Source organism: Mercurialis annua, linkage group LG8 (assembly GCF_937616625.2).
Source record: "Mercurialis annua linkage group LG8, ddMerAnnu1.2, whole genome shotgun sequence".
NCBI classification, from domain to species: Eukaryota; Viridiplantae; Streptophyta; class Magnoliopsida; order Malpighiales; family Euphorbiaceae; genus Mercurialis; species Mercurialis annua.
This window is the reverse complement of record NC_065577.1, coordinates 32,601,160-32,625,068: the sequence shown is the minus strand read 5'-3', so window position 1 is coordinate 32,625,068 and position 23,909 is coordinate 32,601,160. Positions and strand designations below refer to the sequence as shown.

Below are 23,909 nucleotides of genomic sequence, written 5' to 3'. Positions count from 1 at the left end.
CAAGTTCAGGGGTTCGATAGGTGAGACGTTAAGTTTGGAGGTTAGATGGGTAAAAGGGTACAAGTTCAGGGGTCAAACTATATATTAAGTCTAAGGGGAATGCATGCATTTTAATGCATATCAAATCAAGAAGAGAAAAGAAATGGTTGACTTTGCTATAGTCAAAACGCGAGGCTGGTGGCGAGACAGCGAGAGAGTATGAATCATTGGAATTTGCATGGTCCTCTCTACTAGAATATTTCAAGTCTTCTGTACTTTGTAGCTCTTGGCCCCTCCTAACAACATTAATAAAATATATACTTAAAATATAAATCTAATTACAAAGTTATATATTTATATAACTGAAAAGAATAAATGAGTATTTTCATGAATTTTCTATTTAAAATAAAATATTAAATAATTATTTAATTAGAAATTATTAATAAATAATTTTAATTAATTTTTTTGATTTGAATAAAACACCTATACTGAATAAGTATTTTTACGAGTTTAATTGTAAAAAATATTATTGATATATTATTCTAATTAGTTTTTCATGAATAAACCATTTATTCAACTTATTTAATTTTTAAAAGTTTTTTGTGATATTTTTTATATTGATATTTAAAATTAAAATTGTTATTCATATTAGATATTATATTAATCTCCTACAATTGTATGGTCTTACGACTAGTTTCAACATAATTTGCGGGTAAAATTTAAGTTTTAAGTTAGTCATTATTTTTTATAGTTTGATAAATTTAAATATCAAGTAATTTTTTATTAATAAAATATTAATATTGACAGCTGAATGTACTCTGCTTCAATAATTACGTCATTATGTTTTGATGGAAAATAGACTCATGTCTCCATTTGTCAAAAATAAAGATTGTTGAATTATTTTTAAATTTTGAAATTTGTATTGTAATACTAAAATACAAAACTCATGACTTTTTCTTTTTGAAATTACTCCTAAAATATTTTCATAATTCAGTTTGATGGGTCTTTTTATAGCTTTCATATCTAAAGTCTCAACTCATCCATGTCATATACACAAATGAACTTGTAAATTTTCGTGATTAAATTTTAGGCTAAATTCATATATATGCCCTTGAATTTAATAAATCAGTCACTGACACACCTCAACTTTAACAGTGAGCATTTACACACCTAAAGTAAATATTTTGTTGTATTTAAACACTTTTGTCTCGGTTAGCATACTGTGCGTGCCACAAACACCTAGGGGCAGTGGCGGAACCAGGACACTAATTTAGGAGGGTCGAAATTTTACGTTCGGCTATTTAAAAAAAATAAACTACTGTAAAACAATTTAAATGTGTTAATTTTCAGTTGTAGGGGCGGTTTTAACCACTCTACAGAGAAAAAACTGTCCCTAACACATGTAGGGACGGTTTCTAGGGGCGGTTATAACCGCCCCTACGAAAAAAATCCGAAAAATCTATTTTTTTTAATTTTTTCCGGCGAGGAGGGTCGGCCGACCCTCTTTGACCCTCCCTAGTTCCGCCCCTGCCTAGGGGAGAGAGAGAGCGCTTAAAAAAAGGCATTCTTTTGTTTAAAGAAGATATCAAATAGATCCATATCTTCATATTATGAGAACAATTTAGTCAATTGTTTTTATATAAATTAGCCTATAATAAATATTCAATCTAAATAAACATACTATATCAGAAAATTATAATAAAATTAATATTTTAAAGATTTTATCTATTTTAATTTATAATAATAAGATATAATTAATTATACTAAATCTTCTAGAGCAAATAACCGATTTCTCTCTCCTCTTTTTTCTATGTACGCACGTGAAGATAAATAACCGTTTTTTCTTCCACGCTGGTGCCTGATGGCGAGGGAAAAAGCACCAAAGAAAGCGGCTCCTCCGGGGGATACTTCTCAGGTAAACGCTGTTGATAGTAATCAAGTAAATGATCTTCTAATCAATGTTTCTGAAGGTATTAATGATGATGTGAATCAACTTCCTGGGCCTGAAAATGCTGAGGACTATGAGGCTAAATGTGATGGTTATGTGACTATGAATATTGTGAATGATTGTCTTGTTAAATCTGATGACGATAATGGAAAACCTAAAAATTAGAGTAAGCTTTTTAGTGATACCCGTACTAGAAGTGAGATGAGCAAACTGCAATATGTGTCCCCTGCTGTAAAAGATGGTGAACGGATTGTTTGTTTTAATTCTAATGATGTTCTTCATGAGGAGAGCAAATAGAAGAATGTTTTGGTTGGATGTCTCTATGGATTATTCCCGAAATATGGTAGGATCAATGCTTATGTGAAGAACAAATGGAGTAACTCTGGGTTGCGCAATGTCACTAGAGTGAATGCTTCAATGTTTATGTTTGAGTTTTATTCAGAGGATGATTGTAATGTTGTGTTAGGTGTTGGTCTGTATACATTTTATCAAAGACCTTTCATGCTTAAAAAGTGGCACCCCCGTATGGCAATGGATCCTTTTGCTATTAAGACTATTCCTATGGGGTCTAATTCCCTGGACTCCTTTGGGAATTCTGGTCTAATGAGATGTTGAGCAAGTTAGGGAGTTATTGTGGAGTTCCATTACATTATGACCAGTGTATAATATAAATAGAACTAAGCTAGCTTTTGCCAGAATCTTAGTGGAAATGGAGATTACATGCCCTTATCCTGGTCATGTTGTCCTTCAAGATGAGATGAGAAGATTATTTTACCAGAGAATTGAATGGAAGCCATAATTCTGTGAAAAATGCAATAGATTAGTCACTCCAAGAATACTTGTAGAGTTGTACTTATAAAGGGGAAAGCTGAGAATGATAAGGAAATAAAGTAAGATAAGAAAGCTATTGATAGTGTTGTAACTGCAATTGAAGCCACTAATGATTTGAGTATGAAAGATGGTGTTATATCTGAAATTGGTGAACATGTGGTTGAAAAAGTTACTAAGGGTGCATTGGTTATGAAGGCCAATTCCTTTGAAGTTCTTGCCAAGATGGATGATAGAATGGTTCTAAGTTCCGTTAGTGCCAAGAAGAAAAGTCAGAAAGTGGGAATTATTGGGAAAGGTAGGAAAGGATGGAATCCTACCATGCCCTTACAGATTGATAAATGATAACAGCTTGGAAAATAAGAGGGTTGAAAAACTCTCATACGCAGTCAGAGGTAGTTTCTCTGATTAAAGTAAATAAATTGAGTATTATTGGTTTACTGGAAACAAGAGTCAATGTAAACAGTTTTGATAAGGTTTGGAGAGAATTCAAGAAGAAAATTCCTGGATGGGAAGTATTACATAACTACTCCTGTTCAGCTATAGGGAGAATCTGGGTTTTATACAATAAAGAAGAGATTAAGGTTACTATCTCTAAGGTTCATAAGCAGTTTATTCACTGCTGTGTTGAGATGGAAGATGAGGTCATTTACTGCTCTTTTGTGTATGGCTCCTATATGCCTAATGAGAGAATTGAGTTATGGAATGAGCTTTCTTTTCAATCTCTTAATGATGGTTGGCTAGTCTTAGGAGATTTTAATGCTGTCATGGACAACTCTAAAAGAATTGGTGGGATGGACATTGATAGTAATGATGCATAAGAGTTTAAAAATTGGGTTGAGTCAGTCAATCTAATGGAATTAAGTCATGTTGGAATAAGTTCACTTGGAGTAACAACCTGTCTGGAGATAACATAATCTGGAGGAAGCTGGATTGGTGTTTTGCTAATGATAGGTGGATAAATAAGTGGGAGGAGTCCTTATATAAGAATCTCAGTCCTGGCATCTCTTATCATTCCCCGTTAGTGATCCATAGAATGGCCAGAAACAACTTGAGGAATTCCCCTTTTAAATTCTTTAATGCTTGGTGTGACCATCCTTCTTTTCTAGAGATAGTCAATCAAGTCTGGAGGAACCAATTTTCAGGATTCACTATTTTCAAGGTGTATCAAAAGCTTAAATTGTTTAGAAGAGATTTAAGAGCTCTTAATAAAAGAGAGTTTGATGACATCTATGGGAAGGTTGAGAGAGCTATGGAGTATCTTAACAAGTTACAGGATGATCTAATTTTGAATCCTTTCAATCCTTTCTTACAGGATGAAGAAAGTGCATGTTGTTAGAATTTATATAAACTACTTAGTTGGGAAGAAAGCATTCTCAGGCAAAAATCCAGAGCTACTTGGATCAATCTAGGTGATCAGAACACCAAATACTTTCACAAATGTTTCAAGATGAGAAATAGTAGGAAAAGGATTACCTCCTTGAAGCTCAGTATTGGGCAAACTTCTGATGATCCTGTGTTAATTAAAAATGACATCCTCCTGTATTTTCAAAAGTTCCTAGGGACTGCTGACTCTTCTAAAAAATTTACTGATCTCTATATTTTCAATGAGGGGCATCTGCTCTTGGAGGAAGACAGAGTGCAGATGGATCTCCCTGTTAATGGTGATGAAATTATATTGGCTATGTGTTGATATTGGAGATGATAAAACCCTTGGGCCTGATGGGTATAGTAGCAAGTTCTTTAAGAAAACCTGGCATATCACTGGGCAGGACATCACAAAGGCTATTTCAGAGTTTTTCAACTCGGGAAAGATGCTGTCTCAAGTCAACTCCACTTCTATCACCTTAATCCCTAAGGTTAGTGATCCTGAAACCATCAAAGACTTTAGACCAATTGCTTGCTGCAATGTGATCTATAAGTGTATTTCTAAGATTCTTACTAACAGATTGAGGAAAGTGATGGATAAACTAGTGAACCCTTGTCAGTAGGGCTGAGCAGGGTTCGGTTCGGTTTGTAAATTACTAAAACCAAACCAAACCACTCATATAAAAATCAAAACCAAATTCCACTAGTCCGGTTCACGGTTTTTTGGTTCGGTGAACCGAAATATCGATTTTCTCGGTTTGGTTCGGTCGGTTCACCGATTCAAAAACAGAACACAATAAATTCTAATTTCAAATCTAAATAAAAAATATAAAACTTTATATATACACAGATGTGGTTTAATTATATCAATTTATTTACATTAGCTTCAACACATCTTAAATTAAAATAAAAACACAAATATAAATTAAATATTTTCTAAAATCTATTCTCCACTTTGGCCTTTTCTTTTCCTTATCAAACCTAAAAATTAAGAATAGCATAATCATTTTCGGTAAATAAAAAAAATTTACATTGACAATAAGAAATTCAACCAAACATACCTTATAATCATAGGTAAAAATCTGTTGAAAGGCAAAAGAGTAGAGGATGATGGTCATGGAAAAATTAAAACCAAAAAATCAGTAATAAAAATGAAAATAACAAACAATTAACCAAATAGTCAAGAAATTTACCTTAAAAATTCCAGGAAACTAACCAAAAATTCACCTCCAGATCTAGCATATTAATAAAAATATAAAAAATATTTAGTAAAAAAACTAAGAAATAACCAAAAATTGATTAAAAGATTAGATCTATATGAAATTACCTTGAAACATAAGGGTTTGGTTACCATACGGTTGAAGGTGGGAGAGGTTTGAGGCATGGTGACCCAATTTTCCCTCTTTTATTTGTTCTTTGCATGGAGTACTTCTCTGGATCCTTGAATAGAAGTACTGGTGAGGGGACTGGTTTTATATACCATAAGGGTTGTAAAGAGATCAAGCTCTGTCAATTGTCATTTGCAGATAACTTGTTCCTTTTCTGCAATAGTGATATTCTTTCTATTTCTATCATCAAGAACTCTTTGACCTCTTTTACTAAATGCTCTGGTTTAGTTCCCAACAAAGATAAGAGTTCTGTGTTCTTTAATGAGTTTAATAGGGAGATTAAGGATCAGATTATTAGAATTTTGGAGTTTCAGGAAGGCTTCTTCCCCATCAAGTATTTGGGGCTTCCTTTAATCTCTTCTAGGCTTTCTAAAACCCACTGTGGTAGCCTTATTAATAGAATTACTGGTAGAATTTGTCAGTGGGCTAGCAAGTATCTCTCCTATGACTAGAGGCTCCAAATGATCAATGTAGTGCTGATGAGTATGCACATCTTCTAGTGCTCAGTTTTTAGGCTGCCTTCTTCAGTCATTAGAGGTGTAGAGTTTGCGTGCAAAAGATTCCTTTGGCATGGTACAGACAGTACAAACGGGTGCCTTGCTTAGTTGGTCTAAAGTTTGTTAGAGGAAAACTGATGGAGGTTTGGGTATTAAAGATATTAAGCTCTGGAATGTTGTTGTTCTCTCAAAGCAAGTCTGGAATCTTGTGAATCTGAAGCCTACTTTGTGGGCTAGTTGGGTTACTGCTAATAAGCTAAAAAAGCTCAGCTTTTGGGGTATCACTAAGCCATATGACAGCTCTTGGAGTTGGAGGAACCTGTTCAAGATTAGACAAAGTATTAAACCTTTCTTTGAGTACAAATTAGACAATGGTGAGAAGTTTGCTTTTTGGTTTGATCCCTGGATGGAGGAAAAGAGTCTAGTTGATAGATTCCCTAACATAAATATTAGGGATTCTGATATTCATAAAACTGCTTGTGTCAAGGACTTGCGGAGGAATAATCAATGGAATCTTCCTGATCCAATTGATGATACTACTTTGCAGGGCTGTAACTACATTAGAATGAATTATAAAGTTCATCCTAACAGAGAAGATAAGATAAGATTTCTTGGGAGGCTAATACTACTGGCAATTGTACCATCAAAAGTCTTTGGAAGAATCTGATCCCAATAAGTAGGAGAGTTTCATGGAGTTCTCTGATTTGGTATAATAGGCTCATCCCCAGACATTCTTTTATTACTTGGCTGCTATAAGTGACAGATTGAATACTAAATACAAGTTAGTTGAGTGCAAGGTGTTAGCTAATAATTGTTGCAGTCTGTGCAATCAATCTCATGAGAATGTTCATCGCCTGTTTTTTAGTTTTCCTTTTTCTTATGCTATCTAGAGTAAAGTCTTGAATGAAGTTGGTTTCAACAGAAATCTCTTATGTTGGAGAAGAGAAATTAGTTACTTCACCAGAAAGTGTGTAGGCAAGTTAGCTATGGCAAGAATTAGGAGATTATTCTTCTGTGCTACTGTTTATCAGATTTGTTGTGTCAAGAATGAGACTATCTTTAGTCAGAAGGTAGTTAATAGTGATAACGTGTTTAGTAAGATTAAAATGGATGTGGAGTGCAGGAGTGTAAGCATGAGTTAGTTCTTTAACTTTGCTCATTTTCTAGCTTTTGCAGTTTGTATAGCTCAGATCAGCTTGTATTGTGCCAATTTTCTTGGCTTTGTAATCTAATTGCTCTTTTGGTGATTGATAAAAAAAAAGAGATAATTACTAAACATAAAACTTATTTATAATTAATTGAAATTTTGAAATATTATGTAACTTTTTATATGAATTAATGAAATATTTACTAAAAATAGAGTAATAGTTATAAATATACCACTAATATTAATATTTATTTTATAACTTCATACTAGTTATTATAAACTTATGCTAATAACAAGCACAATATTTAAAAAATTATTTAATACAATATTTAAATTTTAATCATGTTTTATATGTAATTTTTAAAAATTATTAGTATCTCAAAACTATTATGTTGGGATTTAAAATTTCATTTATAAATATCATGTATTTCATTTTGAAAATTCTATAAACTCTGATTTTATTTTTATTTTTCTATGTACTTTGTTAAACTGGTAAAAGATTAATTTATGAAACAATTCAAAATGATAAATATTTTATAAATAATTATAACTAATTTCTGGAAATTAAATTAAAAATAAATATAAAATATTTAACTTGTTTATTATTTTTTTAATCAATTAGAGAGTTTATTGAAAAGTTTAGGACGTTAAATAGTCGTTAATTAAGAAAGTAATTATCATTCATCAAAAAAGAAAAGAAAAGAAAGTGACCGTCACTTTCTAAGAATACGTTTAAATATGATAGAGAAAAGTTAAGTTTAAGTGTTTAAATGGTTATTATGAATGTTGAGATATGTAAGCTACTAAAGTGTTATAGTTCATGGACATAAATATGTATTCAGCCTAAATTTTAAGAGTTAATTAGAGAATTGGCTTGAGTCTAGAATATGAAGAAAAATAATCCAGTTTCTCTATAGAATAATATTATAATTTATTACATATATAATGAGTCTTTGAAAAGGGATATTCATAATTATGAGCGGCATTCATATATAGCTTTATTGGAATAATACACCATGTATTTTTTTAAATATTTTTTACAAAATTTCGTATTAACTTGGTGCTGTTATAAAAATATTCTTTTTAATATTTTTTTTTAAATACCTCATTCTCTAATAAATTATCAATGATCTGCCAACAATTTATCAAAAAGCATATTTTTGCAAACCAGAAAAATTAGGGAGTACTTTTGCAAATACTTAGCTGAAATTATTTTGTAAAAGCCCTACTTTGATTGACAAGTGTCCAATTTGTTTAAAATAATCTCAAATATATAGGTTTGACTGAAAAATTGAGATAACACTTTTAGACCTAAAATATTTGCAGTTGTACATGATTAAGGATTTAAAATAATTTCATCTAACACGTGATTTTTATTCTCACCATAAATTCTCCACGACCACATTTCATTTTCTTCTTTTCATATTCCCGGCACAAACTCATTCATTCTTCTTCTCAAATTATAAGAAACCAAATTTGAGCTTCAAATCAATAGTAAGTTCATTCTTTTCTTCTTGATTTTGTTTTAACTTTCAAATCAAAACTTTTCAAAAATTATAATCTTCGGTTTTGATCCAATTGACATCAATTTCAATTGAAATCAATTTCAGTTCCTTCCTCTTATTTTTTTATTAAAAATTCGGATATGAGCTAGTTTGGATCTCTTCTTATAATCTCATTTTATATTTTGAAGGCAGTGGGTTTTGCTCTTTTGATTTTTATTGCAATGTTGTTGTTGTTTTTCTTTTTTGTTGCCGCCGCTATGGTTTGGATCTCTTCTTATAATCAATTTCAGTTCCTTCCTCTTTTTTGTTGCCGCCGCTAAGCTATTGTTTTTTTTAGTATACTATTTGTATACTTTTAGTATATTTTTAGTATACTCTCATATAATTTTAGTATATTATTTTTTAAAAACAGTTAACGCAGTTAAAAATTAAAATGATAAAGTGCATCAAAATTAATTAATTTTAATATTATATCAAAAATATTGTTCGTATGTTTTTCAGTTTGTTATATGTGCTGATTATTTTATTTTTTATTACAATGTTTTAACATACTTTTTGAATGTTTTATGTATACTGTACATTTGTTATATCTATTAATTGTTATATGTAATGATTTGTTATATGTACGTATTTTTTTAAATGATTACAACGTCTATGGTGATCAAATTTTGTATACTTTATATATATTATCAGTATAGTTACTGTGTTTTATTTTTTCTTAATACACCATAGATTATAGTTTTTAAAATCATATGCTCTTATTAGCAACATATTGCTTGATTTGTCTTAAACTTTTAGCTCTCTCTAACTAAAACTTAAGTTGGTTCAATTTTTATGTATATGTTATTATGTATTCACATTAGATACATCCACGATACATTATATATAGAAAGTTGATACATCGCTGATACATCATACCTACACAATTTATTATAACTTCTAGAATCAGTCTCTAATTTATAATAATTATTTTCAACGAATAAATTTTGAAGAGACTGATACAATGTACATACATCGCCTATACATTATTTTCAATGAACAAAGATAATTCAAATATCCCTATTTTAAAAATCTATTACGAGAAAACCACATCCTCAACTGATTCAAGTTTTTAGGTTCTTGGAGAACTGAAACAGATTCATCCTATAATAAAAATTAAGTCCAATTGTCTAATTAGTGAAATTGGTTGATTAATTAATCAAATAAAATCATAAAAATTGAAATTGAGTTGCAAATGTGGTTTGATACATTAATGATATATAAAAGATACACAAATGATACTTGTTTAAATAATTCTGAAACGATGACACGCGTTGACGCGTGACTTGTGCACTTTTCTGATACGCATGTCAGACGCGTTACTGACGCGTTTTGACGCATTTTTACAGCTATTTGACAGCTGTTTAACATATTTGTCTTCTTTTTTAATTTAAATATGTCATATGTCTATTATTTAGTGTTGGTTAGAAAATGTAATTTTTTTTAATTTTATTATGAATGTAAAAAATTTAAATTTTGGCTATTTAATTTGTTTTAGATTTTTTTTTCAAGGAAAAATTAATAATAGAGTTAAAATTCCACCAATCATCACATAGATATATAGCTATGGAGATGCGACTAGAAAACCTTTGTACTGTTATGAATTAATGCAATAATCAAAGATGTTTTGCGAATTAGAATGCAATGAATGGGAAAGAAAGGACAAAATACAATTTAGACTCAGCTTGGCATATCCCCCACCACCAATACCCCAATTTTCCCATTCCTACAACTCCTAGCCCTAACCGCAGCTAAATAACTGTTTACTGTCTCTTTTATTGATTTATGGATACCATAGTCTTAAAACTATGATTGTTTATTTTAGGCTTAACCTATATAGAGATCCCTGTACTTTACACATTTTTTTCCGTAGGTCCTTATATTTCCTTTTTGTATTATTTGGTCCCTTTACTTACCTATTTTTGATTTTTAGGTCCTTTATGAGTTTTTTCCGGTCCTTTTGTGTGGCTGGAGGAAACAAAAATTGTAAGTAGAGGGACTGGAGAAAACAAAAATTGTAAGTAGAGGGACTGGAAAACACTCGCAAAGGACCTGAAAATCAAAAATAGGTAAGTAAAGGGACCAGATAATACAAAAATGAAGTATAAGGATCTACCGAAAAAAAAAGTGTAAAGTACAGGGACCTCTATATAGGTTTGGCCTTTATTTTAATATTTAATAATAAAATTATCAGGTTTTTTTGGTAGAAAATAAAATTATCAGGTTGGTTTAATTTAAATATTGGATATCATGTATGAGTCAGTAATATAGTTTAAATTGGACGTTCGCTAAATAGAAGACTACTGAAATCAATTTTTTTCACAAACGCAAAAGACCTATCATTTTTAATATCAGATAATAAATATGATCATTTCATCCCAGCATGAAATATCAAAAACTTTATTTTTAAATAAATTGAATTAAAACTATCTTGAATTTCACCACTCTGATGAAAAAAAGAGCAAGATATTTAATTAAATCTATGCTAATTATCTTTCTTAATTAAACCCTAATTATTCCTAATTAACTCAATGAAACCTAATTAAGTCTAAATTGAATCCAATTAAATCTCAACCAAATCCACCAGCGGCTACCACCGCCACCTCCTTCTGTTGTTGTTCTTCAACGTCTATCTTCGGCAGCCAATATCACGACCTATATCCAATAGCAACGTCACATCTCCAACGACAACAACCATCTCTAATAGCATTCATTGACGTCAAATCCATAAGCTTTAATTATGTTGTGTTGTTCGCCGAATGCAAACGTTATAGTTCCATGAATTGAAAAACGTTCGTCAAATTCAAGCTGCAGCGGACGAGGATGAGCAACAACCAATGAAAAAACGAAGAAGAAGGTGGTGGTGGCTAGTGTATTGTAGGCGGCGGTGTATTAAAAAAAAATTAATTATTTAAAAGATAAGAAAATAATTGATATTTGAAAATATTAGCTGTCAATTTGAGAAATGAAATACATAGTAAGAATCATTTTAAATCTTTTTTGATTTTATAATGGATAGTTTGTTTCACTGAAGGGTGCGATTGGAGAGGGACTTTTTGGTATGATTTTGCCAGCTTTAGAGTGCTCTTGACCCGGTTTACATGAGAATGACTCCGGTTATATTTCGTGCCAAGTTTATGGGATGAACCTTTGTTAAAAAAAATCAAATATATCCATTCGTAAATTAAATTATATATTTAACAAAAATAAAATATAATTTTAAATTTTCATTTATATTAATAGATTAATTTACTACTAAAATATGAAAAAGGATTTTTCATCTTTTTTTAAAACTTATTTAAATAAGACTTTGAACTTTAATAAAATCACACTTTGTAATATACCGTTTAAACTTTTTTCGTTTTTCATATTATACATTTAATGAAAAGGAGAGGATGGCGATTTTTGAGGCAACCTGTGGTGGTGCGGCGGTGACCTAAATTTGGTTGTACAATGTCGGCCAGTAACATTTGACTGTTAAATATTTGACTAATAAATTATTGGCTTAACCAAATATTAACACATACATATTGTGAGTGGAGCGGGGTTCGGGGGCCGCTCATCCAAAACTTATGGTTAACTTCTCAATTTGGAATTGGGTTTTGAAAATGGAGTCGCCACCTAATTCAACTAGGAAATGTTTTTTAAACCAACTAGGCAACCTTACTCGCTTATTGGTAAGGTTACCGTAGATCAGACCAAAAGACAGGATTCGTGGACCTCCCTAAGACTCATGTGCTTGGATTATCGGTTACCAGTTTTATTTGCCGGACATATTTGCATTATTTCATCTCAACAGTATATACAGCTCACATGATATAAAAACTGAAAATAAACAAGTCTGAAAGCATGGTAAACACCTAGACTCTTATATGGCTCGATCTGGACTAGACGTGGATATCAAGTAGCAGGTACTCCTAAGCATACATCTAACCTTACAGGTTTCTAACAAGTATCAAAAGTTTGGCTGGTCTGGATTAATTACATGTGAGTATCTATCAAAAGCACAAAAACTTGAAAAACCTAAACCATGAGTCTAAGTTTGATTTATTGAGTTTATTAGGTGATCTTGAAAAACCTATACAACCATTACTACTCATTTCATGGCAGTCCTACAATGTCTAGGTGATGGCCTAGAATTTCATTTAACTAATTTATGTGATTAATCCTTCAACAGGTTAAATGACATGCTTTTGAAAAGTGGTAAACATTGCTGGCATGCCCAAGTGTAGTTGGTATACATACAAGGTCAGAGATACTTTTTAATCTCATTGACTTTGAGTTCCTAGCAATCAAGCGGGGTTTGACCATTGGTCTTTCCGAAACTGGCTCTTATTCAGATCACGAAGGTTGTGTGTCTTGCCCATCTGGTTCTACTGGTTCAAACCGCAGTCGATTCCGAATTCTGGTGAACCCAAAATCTGCTCTGGAAGTTGCTGGTTTGCTAGGCCTCGGGCTCGTGGGTCCGGTTTATACTTTATATATGGACTTATAGGTTTGTTTTACATCGGGATTGGCCCGTTACAAAGCAGAAAAGTAAAGTACATAAAAAACCCTATTACTGAGTTTGAACTGGGCCTAATTCTGAGCTCGGATGAGCTTGGAAACCTAAGTTGAAGTTCTATGATCAAAGTCTGGAATATGGGGATGAAACTCTAAGAGGCAGAAGAGATGAACTCGACGCCTGTGTGACTGCCTGCGCCTATAGTGAAGGATCGGTGGCGCTGCCGACTGTAACTGGCTGCAGCGCTGAGCAACAGGTACAACAACTCGTTTCTGGTTCGTTTTCAACAGTTTACAGCTCTGTTTTTAGCTCGGTTCTTACCTGTTTTAGCTCCGTTTGTCATGCAAAAACAGTAAAAAAACGCATAAAATCAAATAAGGAATTCAAAAATAATGGTCTGGAATTGTTTAAAAGTGATTTGAACCTATAAATTGCAGATTTACAGCAACCTAATATAGCTATTTTCATGGTAAAAATAGCTAAAAACACCTAGAAACATGCATTCTAGAGGTTTTAATTGATTGTTTTTTTGGATTTGAGCATAAACACAGTTAATTACAGCTAATTAACATGCTTATTAATGATTTCATGGCAATTTATTGATCTAGCTATTGAATCTAGCATGGCAATTTTAGGGCTAAAATTGGCAAATAAGTTAACATACACACTAATCATGTAATTCTGCAATTAATAGCTATTGTGATATGCATATAAATGGAAAATCAAAGATACCTAATGAGTGGGTCCTCATAATTATCGGTCTGAGTCATTGGCTTGTTTTTAGGCAAAATGGATGCGAAATCGAGCTTCGAATCATGTGCTTGTGCTGCATTCTTAGAGAACTAACATGTATTTAGTATTTTTTAGGACTGGATTTTGGTGGAATTTGGTGTGTGAATTTTGGCTACCTATTCTAGGGGAGGAGACTGAGTTTTGCTGTCTATTTTTTAGGGTTTATGTGCCACCTTTTACTAGGCTGACTTAAGATCCTACTTATAGAGGCAATCTAGGGTTTGTAAGATTCTAAAATTTTACCGTTTTACCCAGTTAAAGTTTTAATTGGAGTTGAAAGCTTTAGATTTTGTAATAGAGTTTGAAATCTTAAAACTTCTATTTTATTAATTAAATTCGGATTTCTCTTCATTTGCTAAGCAAAATGCTGTTAAAAGTCTATTTTGGCGCCCGAAAGTATTAAAAAAAAGGCTCTTGGGACCTTATAGATTTTGGTATGGTCAATTTCAGTCCATAAAACTTGCAAATTGGCCTATAAACTTATAAAATATTGCAATTATTCAAATTTCTAGACTTAGTCTACAAGCTTTTTGGATTTTTATAGTCTATTTTCGGCTAATGATGTTTAAATTTTCCAAGTTTGCAGCTGTACACTAATTATGCCTGCTTGGATTCCAACTAGCAAATCTGTACCTCGTCATCCGGACAGTTTTCTCTGGAAATCATCATTGGATGCTTCTGGCTCTTATCACCTTTTACATGTCCAGAAAATAGGAGTCTATAGTTTGTCCCCTTTCCAAAAAGAATTGACAAAGTAGGTCAATTCTTATTAAAGAAGCGACTTGTTGTGAGACAAGCGACAAGGATACTGCCCACCATCGAAGGTACTCGCTCGCCCGGTGGTATGGTAAAGCCCTGACTTCATGGCCCCTGGTTCTGATCTATTCCGCACCTGGCCGAAAGTAGGTCCTCTCAATTGCCCTTGAGCCTGGGCTGCCTGATTATATAGCCCGTGGAATGGAGCTATAAACCCTCAGTAGTCCTGAGAGTTATCCGATGGCTCAGACCCTGGTAATTATCATGCCCGGTACTTCTTAGGTTTGTATAAGGGACAATATCCCCTTTGTCGTCCCAAGGGCCACCCTATTGAATAGGTGCCTGGATTTCGTAATTATTCCACAATTAACAGATGCTGGTGTCTTTTTACCAAGCTTTGGCGTCTTTCTACCATACTTTGGTGTCTTTATACAAATCGTCGGTATCTTTCTACCGTTTTTTAGTGTCTTTCTACCAAGTTTTGGCGTCTTTTTGCCATACTTCGGTGTCTTTTTACCATATTTTGGCGTCTTTATACCAATCTTCGCATGTAGAGTCTGGCTCTATTATGTCCCGGATATTGTGGTGTCTTTCTACCATTGGTCATTTCAATCCCGTCTTCTAGGCAACTTTTCTTTGTTTAAATCAGTATTTTGTAGTTTGTATGTCTGGAAAATGTCTAAAATTGGCCCAAAAATGTGTTAGAACGTTGAAAAAATTTCATGGATAGTCGAAAGATAGGTGGCGACGGTGCCAGATGAAGTGGCGACGGTGCCAGATGAAGTGGCGCCGCCGCTACCCTTAATTGGCGCTGCCCCCAGTTACAACTGGCAGAGCCGCCAGTTGTCACTAGAGCTGGGATCGTGGTGCTAGTGACCTGTTCATTGCTGATTCGGTTTCATTTTCTATGTTTTCTGGCGATTCTAACTTCCAATATTGATTTTCTCTGTGTTTCCAGGGCTTAGAGCCGTTCCGTACCTCTAGGAACTTCGTGAATGCCCAGATTTGGTATTGATGCTATGCATGAGGCGGTCAAGGCTAGGGAAGATGAGGTCGGCTTTGGTTGCTTGGCGGTTCTTTGCTAACTGCTACCAGGATCTGTGATAATACTTCGCTCCCCGCTCTGACGGAGCGATGGATGGATACTACTCATACATTCCATCTGCCTGTAGGGGAGCTGACAGTCACTCCTCTAGATGTCTCTCTAATTAATGGGATGGCGTTTGGTGGCCGGCCAGTACCCTTTGATTCTGGTATTTGCAGCGCATAAGAACAAGTATATCCGGAGATTTCTTAGTTTTGTCCCGAGAATGAAGGGGAAGGCTCTCAGGTATACTGTGATGTGGGACTTGTACGTGCAGTATGTTCCTAGGAATCGTTCTGAGATAGACTTTGCCGTTCGGGCTTTCATTTTGTACCTTTTGGGGATTACATTGTTTAGCAACTCATGTAGTAAATTTCCTATGTGTGTGCTTCCTGCTCTGAAGGATCTAGACCTGGCGGCGACCTATGACTGAGGGTCCGCTTCACTTGCTCACTTGTACTTATGTATGCACCGGGTCATTCGAAGAGGATCCCGTATCTCTGGGATGTGGCCAGTTGTGCATGTGAGTCTGACTTCTTACCCTTTTGCACTCTGTATTTTTACTCTTGTTTCACTGTTTTATGTGCTTTTTTTTACTGATCTAGCATCCATCTAGGCATTTTAACCGGATTTGGCGATCCTCCGACATTGGCTATCCCTCTTCTGAGCTCCTATGATATTTCTAGGAGTTTGCCCCAGCATCGGGCGGCTAAGTATCAAAACCAGTTGATCGAACTGGTGTGGATCGACGTGAGTATTTATTCACTTGCATATTAAATACCCCTTTTTAGACCGTGTCGCCTTGTGACAGCATGTTCTCTGTTTGTAGATTCATTCTTTGTGGAACACCCTGACGAGGGTTCAGTGGCCTGACTGGCTGTAGGGTGTTGTTGAGAGGTCGAGCATGCGTTATCTGATGCATGGCCCGAATTGTCGGTCCTTCTTTCTGGGTGAGCGCGTCTTTCGTTGGTGGGTCAGACTGAGTGCCCATATGATTCCTGGGGGACCAACATTGTCTATGCTGCGCGGGAGGGACGTCATGACCCCTGCTCTTCGTCCGGATCTTAGTGGTTACTCGGCGATGGAATTTGTATCTGTTCCCCGACAGGGCTATCGAGAGGATTTTGTGTCTATCCATCTTTTGGGTAGGTTGCCTCTGTTAGTTGTGACAATGTTTCCGGTTCCGTACGTTGTTGCCGCTCAGGCTTATCATGCGACTGTGAGACCCCGGGTATGTACCCTTTTCTTGGTCTCTTCTGTTTCTGGATTATTGTGTTTGTGATTTCTGTCTGGTTGATCTCTCAGGGAAAAGATAGGCACATAGGCCGTGCTGTCCGGGTTAGGATAGATGTTCCTAAATCTCCTGACCGAGTCCCTATTGGTAGGCAAGATGTTTCTTCTGATATAGTTTCTGGTTTTCTAAGTCAGATGGCAGAGATGACTGCTCGTTAGTAAGAAGATAAAAGAAAAAATTTAATAAATTATTCTAAATATGAGGATTGATAGATGAAGCATTATCTTTTATATGTAATTATAAAGTAAATTCTTTTAGTTGTGCACCATTATAAAGAAAAATTTATATTCTACACAAACACTATATTATACTTTTAGATATGAATGTTACTATAATCAATATCCAATCAAACGAATAACAACAAATGGGACACCCCATCACCAGGGAGTGATTATTATTGGAAAACAAAGAAAATAGCAATTTGAACAAAACAAATAAAGCATTTATTTTTGTTTGACTTAAATGCACACAAAAAAATCACCAAATTTTGCATGTTTTTGGTATTTGACACGAATTTTTAATTTTGCATATAAATATATGAACTATCAATTTTTTATATATATGACCGAGTTTCTGTTTTAGGTCAAAAACGGTGCCGTTTTAGGTCAAAAACGGTGCCGTTTTATGTCAAAAACGGTGTCCGTGTTATATATGCAAAAATTTGACAGTTCGTGTCAAATACTAAAAATATATAAAATTTGGTGATTTTTAGAGCAATTAAGTTTTTTTTTATTTGAAACAAAATAATGAAAGGTTTTTATTCTAAGAATTTTGGACAGTAGCAGACTCTTCTTTCATCTCAACCTTTATGGCTGTAGCCAACTGATCATAGGCTTCACCCCATGCAATACTCATCTCGTCGCTCCACTTTTCTCCAATTGCCTCTTCCACTGTCCGTAGTAATGCTTCTTTTACCACCTAAAATGTGTTTGAATTTTAGTAAATTTAATTAAAAGTACTCGCTCCTGTCTCATGAAGACAGTCCTAGTTAAAAATCTTCACGTACGGGTGACAATTCGTGTCACTGTGTCATAAACGTGCCGTATTTCATTTAAAAATAATAGATTTTCTTAACGCGAAAACAATCCGTTTAACTAATTGCATCAAAATGCGAACCCAGGTTAACACGTGTCGAATTGTATGACCCGTTTACTAAAACAGGGACAGATCACATATTTAATCTATTTAGCACGTTTATTACTAACAAGTTTAATCTATTTACTTATATTTATTTCATTTAATGAGTGTAATCAAACAACAAACCTTCAAAATAACCATAAATCTTAATATAAAAAAAATAATACTAAATTATATGCATAATATAAGTAGATATCGTCACATATAATAATTTAATTAATTAATATAACAAATAAATAGGTTTAAACGTGTTTTAAACGGGTTGGAAGAGTTTAACCTATTTTATCTACTATTTAACCATGTTATAAATGAGTTGACCCATTTATATCAGAACCCATATAAACTCAATCCGAACCCGCTTAACTTCGTGTCGTGTCGTGTAGGAAATTGCCAACCAGCCTTTACACATATAAAAAATAAAAGGGTTAATGTCATAAAAATTCACAAACTTTACACGTTTTTTCATTTTAATCACGCAGTTTCGATTTTCTCATTTTCATTCACGAACTATAACTTTTTCTCAAATTCATACACGGTGCTGAGGTGTCACGGTTCCGTTGGTGTAATTTGCTGAGGTGGATGTCACTTTACACCAATGAATAGTGTCACCTCAACACCGTGTATGAATTTGAGAAAAAGTGGTAGTTCGTGTATAAAAATGAGAAAATTTAAATTACGTGATTAAAATAAGAAAACGTGTAAAATTTATGATTTTTTTTGACATTGACCCAAAATAAATTACAAAAAGTTGGTATTAATTTGATTATAAAGTTACAAAACAAATTGAATTGAGCCTTCCAATATGCACAATTAATTGTCTATGTAGTGAATAGGCATATAACCTATTGAAAGGTCTCCTCACTTTACCATGGAAGAATTATTAGAATAAATATTTTGAATTGATAACAATGCACAACGAAAAATAAAAGGAAATAAGAACTTATATGAAATTGGGTAATGAATTAGAGGAAGCAAGTTTATTAAAAGAACAATTTATTGCTCGAAAAAATAGAAAATAATACCTGAAAATGAGGGTCAACGACTCCTTTCTGTAGATGGATGGAACCCAAATATTTTAGAGTGGTCTCATTAACCACTATCTCACCCTTCTCACGCAGTTGAATAGCTGCTTCACATGTCTGTATATTTTAACATTTTAAATTATGAAATTACTCACTAATGGGATTTCTTTATTAGTGGATCTCGACTATGACAAATTCTTTTTCTTTTTGGTTTTCTCCATCTGGTGTAGGTGTTATGTATGCTCATTTTTTTTTTTGGTGACGAGGACTCACTCTACTGAGCCGAAATTCAATATTATTGTCAAATCCCGGGATGTGGACCGCCCGCAAGTCCACATACCTGGTAATTCCGGGCTATAATGGCCAGCAATCCAACCTCAACCACTCCATATTAAGAAAGGGCGTAGCTGGGGTATGCTCATATTTTTTAAAACCTTTGACCACAAATTTCATGATATTCAACAACCAAATTGATTATTTGTGATTCTATGAAGATATTGTATTGGAACGCTGAATATCTGCCAGCCTCACATACCTATGGTAGTCCTATCTAAAAAGTAATAAAATATAGGGATAATCGCAAAATAAATCTTAACGTTTCGACAATGAGCTGTAGCTCAAATGATATAAGCGTTAGGGAACAAACTGTTAGGTTGTGGGTTCATTCTCTCCCACAAACACTTCCACTTCTCAATTATCAAACAACAAAATTATTAATGTTCATATTTAAGTCTAATACGAAACAAATTATAACCTTTCCAAATTTTTATATTTTATAGTTTAAACCGTTTTCAGGCCATTGTTTACATATGTGGTAGTCATGCTATTGGCATATTAAATCACAATGTTTAAAATTTTAAAAATAAAATCTCAATTTTTCGCATTTTTGCATTCAGCAGCCTAAATAAATGATAAAATGGCCGAAATTCTGATTGAGACTACAAAATGGAAAAATTGAAAAGGTAAGCATTTGTTTCGTAGCATTTTAGACGTTAGGTTTAAATCGCTAAGTGAAATGTTAGGATTTGTTTTACCAATACCTCTAAAATATATGGTACTCTTACTATAATCAAGATCCTAGTTTCCGATTAAAATTACTCATATCAATGTTATTTTTAATAAGACATAACACGATGAATATTAAATAAAAATGTATTATAAAAATCAATAATAAGTTTATTTTAGTAATTTCATATTTGGCTTTCTTCTATATTAATCATTGAGTAATAGTAAAATGAAGTTATAGAAATGCATACCATCTTGAAAACCTTGACAGCATGAGCTTTAAGCTTAGGATTATTCTCAGGAACTTCATCCGAGTCCTTCAAGAATGAAAACATGCCTTTTGCAGCTGGTGCTATCTCTAAGATGCTGTTTTTCATTTTCATTTTCATTTTTTTGTATCAAAATATATAAGATTATTATATCATTGTCTAAAAATTAAATTAATTAAAAAGTAGATGAAGAATTAACTTACATGCTAAAGAATCGAAAGCTGTAGAGAGGAATGTCTTGCTTCATGAGTTCCCATGATTCTTTCACCAGAGCTTCTTGCTTCTCAGTAAATCCCATTACTATTTTCTTCTCAATCTCTTTTGGGGTTTGGTCTTGCTATAATTGTGTGGTATTTGTCAATTTCTTACCTATAAGGATAATTATAGAGTGGAGCTATATATATATATATATATATATATATATATATATATGTATTTGCAGTGTCAGATCCAAACAATTTGCATAGTGGGTTCAATTATTTTTCTCGGAGAATCGGTTCATTTGCATAAAATTAAATTATTAAATAAATGTTTATAATTATTTTATTAAAAATTAATATTTAAAAAGTATTATATATTTTTGGAGAAAGAGTTATATATACTTTGAAGATTTGACTTTAAAATCAAGTAAACTCTCAACGTCCGGAATTCAAATACGCCCATCGTCTTAAAAAATGAACTGCCAACCCTAAAAATTTGACACCGTCTCTTTGGTTTGAAGATACTGTTAATTTAATCCTACGTGGCTGATGTTACCATTTGTATTTAATTAATATGTGGCTTTATCTCCCGGCTTTTTCGAAGAAAGTAGACGGTGTCAAAATTGGAGTCTGGTTATTCATTTTTTAAGACGTTGTGGTGTATTTGAATCTTTGTGGACATTGAGGGATTGTTTGGTGTAGACACCTCTTTTCCGGACAGGTAGAAAAGTGATAAGGGACTAAAGCGTCCGATGATGATTTCCAGAGACACCCTTCTGGGTAACTAGCTAGCAATCTGCATGTTGGAATTCAAGCGCATTAGATCAATTCGCAGTGGCAAAATTGAAGGATTGAAGCGTAATTTGCTGCAAATAGCCTATAAAAATTCACTAAGATTGTGATAGAATTCTAAGAAATTGGACTAATTATAATTACTTAAAAGTTAATGGGCCTATTTGTAGGTTTGACGGACTAAATTGCCCAAAACCAAACCTTAATGGCCCTGAAAGCCTATTTTGACACTTTCAGGGACCAAAATAGCCAATTTGCCGTCTTTTTCATGGCATATACTACTTAATACGAGTTTAATTGATAAATAACTTAAGGTAGAGTTTTAATTCAATTCTAACACCTAACCCTAAAACATAACCCTAACCCTAATGCAATCACTATAAATAATACTGTTATAAATCCTGAAAAAGGGTGGCAATTAAATTAAACACAAAGAACACACAAACCCTAACTGGGCATGATATAGCCGAACCACTGTAATACCCCAAAATATTTAAGTATCTAATTAGGCCACGTGTCCAATGTTTAGTCGCCGGAGTGGCGATATCGGAAGGATTTCCGAGAAATTAAGATAAATATAAAATTTTAGTAGGACGGTTTCGAAAAAGATATTGCAAGAGATTTAATATTATATTTCAGTTCTAAAGTTGGAATTAGAATTAGAAAGGAAAAATGTCAAGAAAAGTTCCAAACTAGAGTTCAGGGACTAAAGTGGTAATTTAGCCATATAAATCCCGAAGTGAAAATTGTTTCGCCAAACTTCGCGAAATGTTTTATAGTATTTGTGGTAAAAGTTTCGGGTCAGTCCGAGGCCTTTTAAAATTTGGACGCGGATGCATTTTAGGCTAAATTGCAATTTTTGAAAAGTTTAAAGACTAAAGTGCAAATTAGCCAATTAAGTCTCGAGAATAGCAATTGGAAGATTATTGACGGAAAATAGTAATCTTGGGTTAGTATTATTTATTTGGATAAAAATAATACGTAAGTAATTGAGTTAAAATGAATAATTAACCATTTGGTTAAATTAGAAAGTTTAAAAGAGAAATGGTTTAAGTTAAAGAAATGAAGGACTGAATTGGAAAATTAGCCAATATATATATATATATATATATATATATATATATATATATATATATATATATATATATATATATATATATGTTCAGAAGAGAATAATGATCGAGAGAATGAGAATAAGAGTTACAGTGAAGAAGAAATTTGACGATCGATTTCGATCCGCCGCCGTTTCGCCGTTTCTCGACGGAATCGAGCGATTCTTGCGCCGTTGGAACGAGGATTCAATTCTCTATCAACTTCATACTTCAAACCAAGGTAATATTTTTGTTTTGTTTCCTGGAATTGAAGGTTTAAGGGTTGTTATGTTGCGATCGAATCGTATCAACCGTAGTCACGTCGTTTTTGACGTTTTTGATAATTATTAAGTTGAATTTTGTGTTATATTGATGTAGAAACATGTCGGAATGAGTTAGGGGTTTCAGAAGCAAGTCGAAATGATGTTTGCGGCTGTTAGAAGGTGTCGCACGACGTGCGACAATGTCTCACGACGTGCGACATAACCTCGCGACGCGAGCGGACTTGCGATTGGCATAATTTCTTCGTTCGGACTCGGAATTGAGCGATTCGCGCTGCTTTGGAAAGAGGAAAGGATTGTATATCATGCTAGAGCATCAAACTAAGGTAAGAATTAATTTTGGGTTGCTGTAAGTAAGGTTTTATGGCTGCCTAGGGTTTGAATCATGCGAGTTTCATCGAATTAACGTAATTGATTCGTTTAAAGCTTAGTTATGCGTTTTTTATCGTTTGGAGTGTTGTTTTGATGATGGATAAGTATGGAAGCGTCGTTAGCATGTCAGAATCGAAGTCGGGGCCATTTTTATGGCTTTTCCGAAGTGAGGACGTCTCCCACGACGTGAGGGACATCCTCACGATGTGAGGAAGGCTCTCACGTCGTGCCATGACCAATTTCGAGCTACTTTTTGGTCATTCGTGACCCGTTTTGATATTCCAAAGTTTAATGCTTGATGTTTTGAGTTGTTTGAAGTTAACGGACTTCAATTTAATGAAATATGATTAGGGTTTTAGTATTAAGTTTACGTTTATAAATTAAACGTACGTACGATTTGAATAGGAAATGGATATATCGACGAACTATTAGACCAACGAGCTGAAGTAGCTAATGGATCAAGCGACGCATGGAACTTACGTTCGTGGAATCGTGATAATGCGACTTTTGGATAGCGGTCACGGTGAGTTGCATTTTACTTTCGCATATTGTTTATAAAAGTTATTTTCATATATTATGATTTTATACGTCGCATTTATAAGATTTGATCA

General features: G+C 33.5%; 1 protein-coding gene and 1 long non-coding RNA gene across 2 annotated transcripts; both read right to left on the bottom strand.

Annotated features, from left to right (window-relative positions):
• Positions 1 to 4,944: 4,944 nt before the first annotated feature.
• Positions 4,945 to 5,486, bottom strand: LOC126661394 (uncharacterized). The gene is made up of 4 exons (XR_007635648.1): positions 5,451 to 5,486; positions 5,317 to 5,358; positions 5,185 to 5,205; positions 4,945 to 5,104 (listed from the first exon to the last, which is right to left on the bottom strand). It is a non-coding gene; the product is annotated as an uncharacterized LOC126661394 (long non-coding RNA).
• Positions 5,487 to 17,484: 11,998 nt separating this feature from the next.
• LOC126661303 (non-symbiotic hemoglobin 2) lies at positions 17,485 to 20,942 on the bottom strand. The gene is made up of 4 exons (XM_050355123.1): positions 20,766 to 20,942; positions 20,545 to 20,659; positions 19,289 to 19,405; positions 17,485 to 18,047 (listed from the first exon to the last, which is right to left on the bottom strand). Exons 1-4 carry the CDS (start codon positions 20,858 to 20,860, stop codon positions 17,892 to 17,894), a joined length of 483 nt encoding a protein of 160 aa, XP_050211080.1. The 5' UTR covers positions 20,861 to 20,942; the 3' UTR covers positions 17,485 to 17,891.
• Positions 20,943 to 23,909: the final 2,967 nt, after the last annotated feature.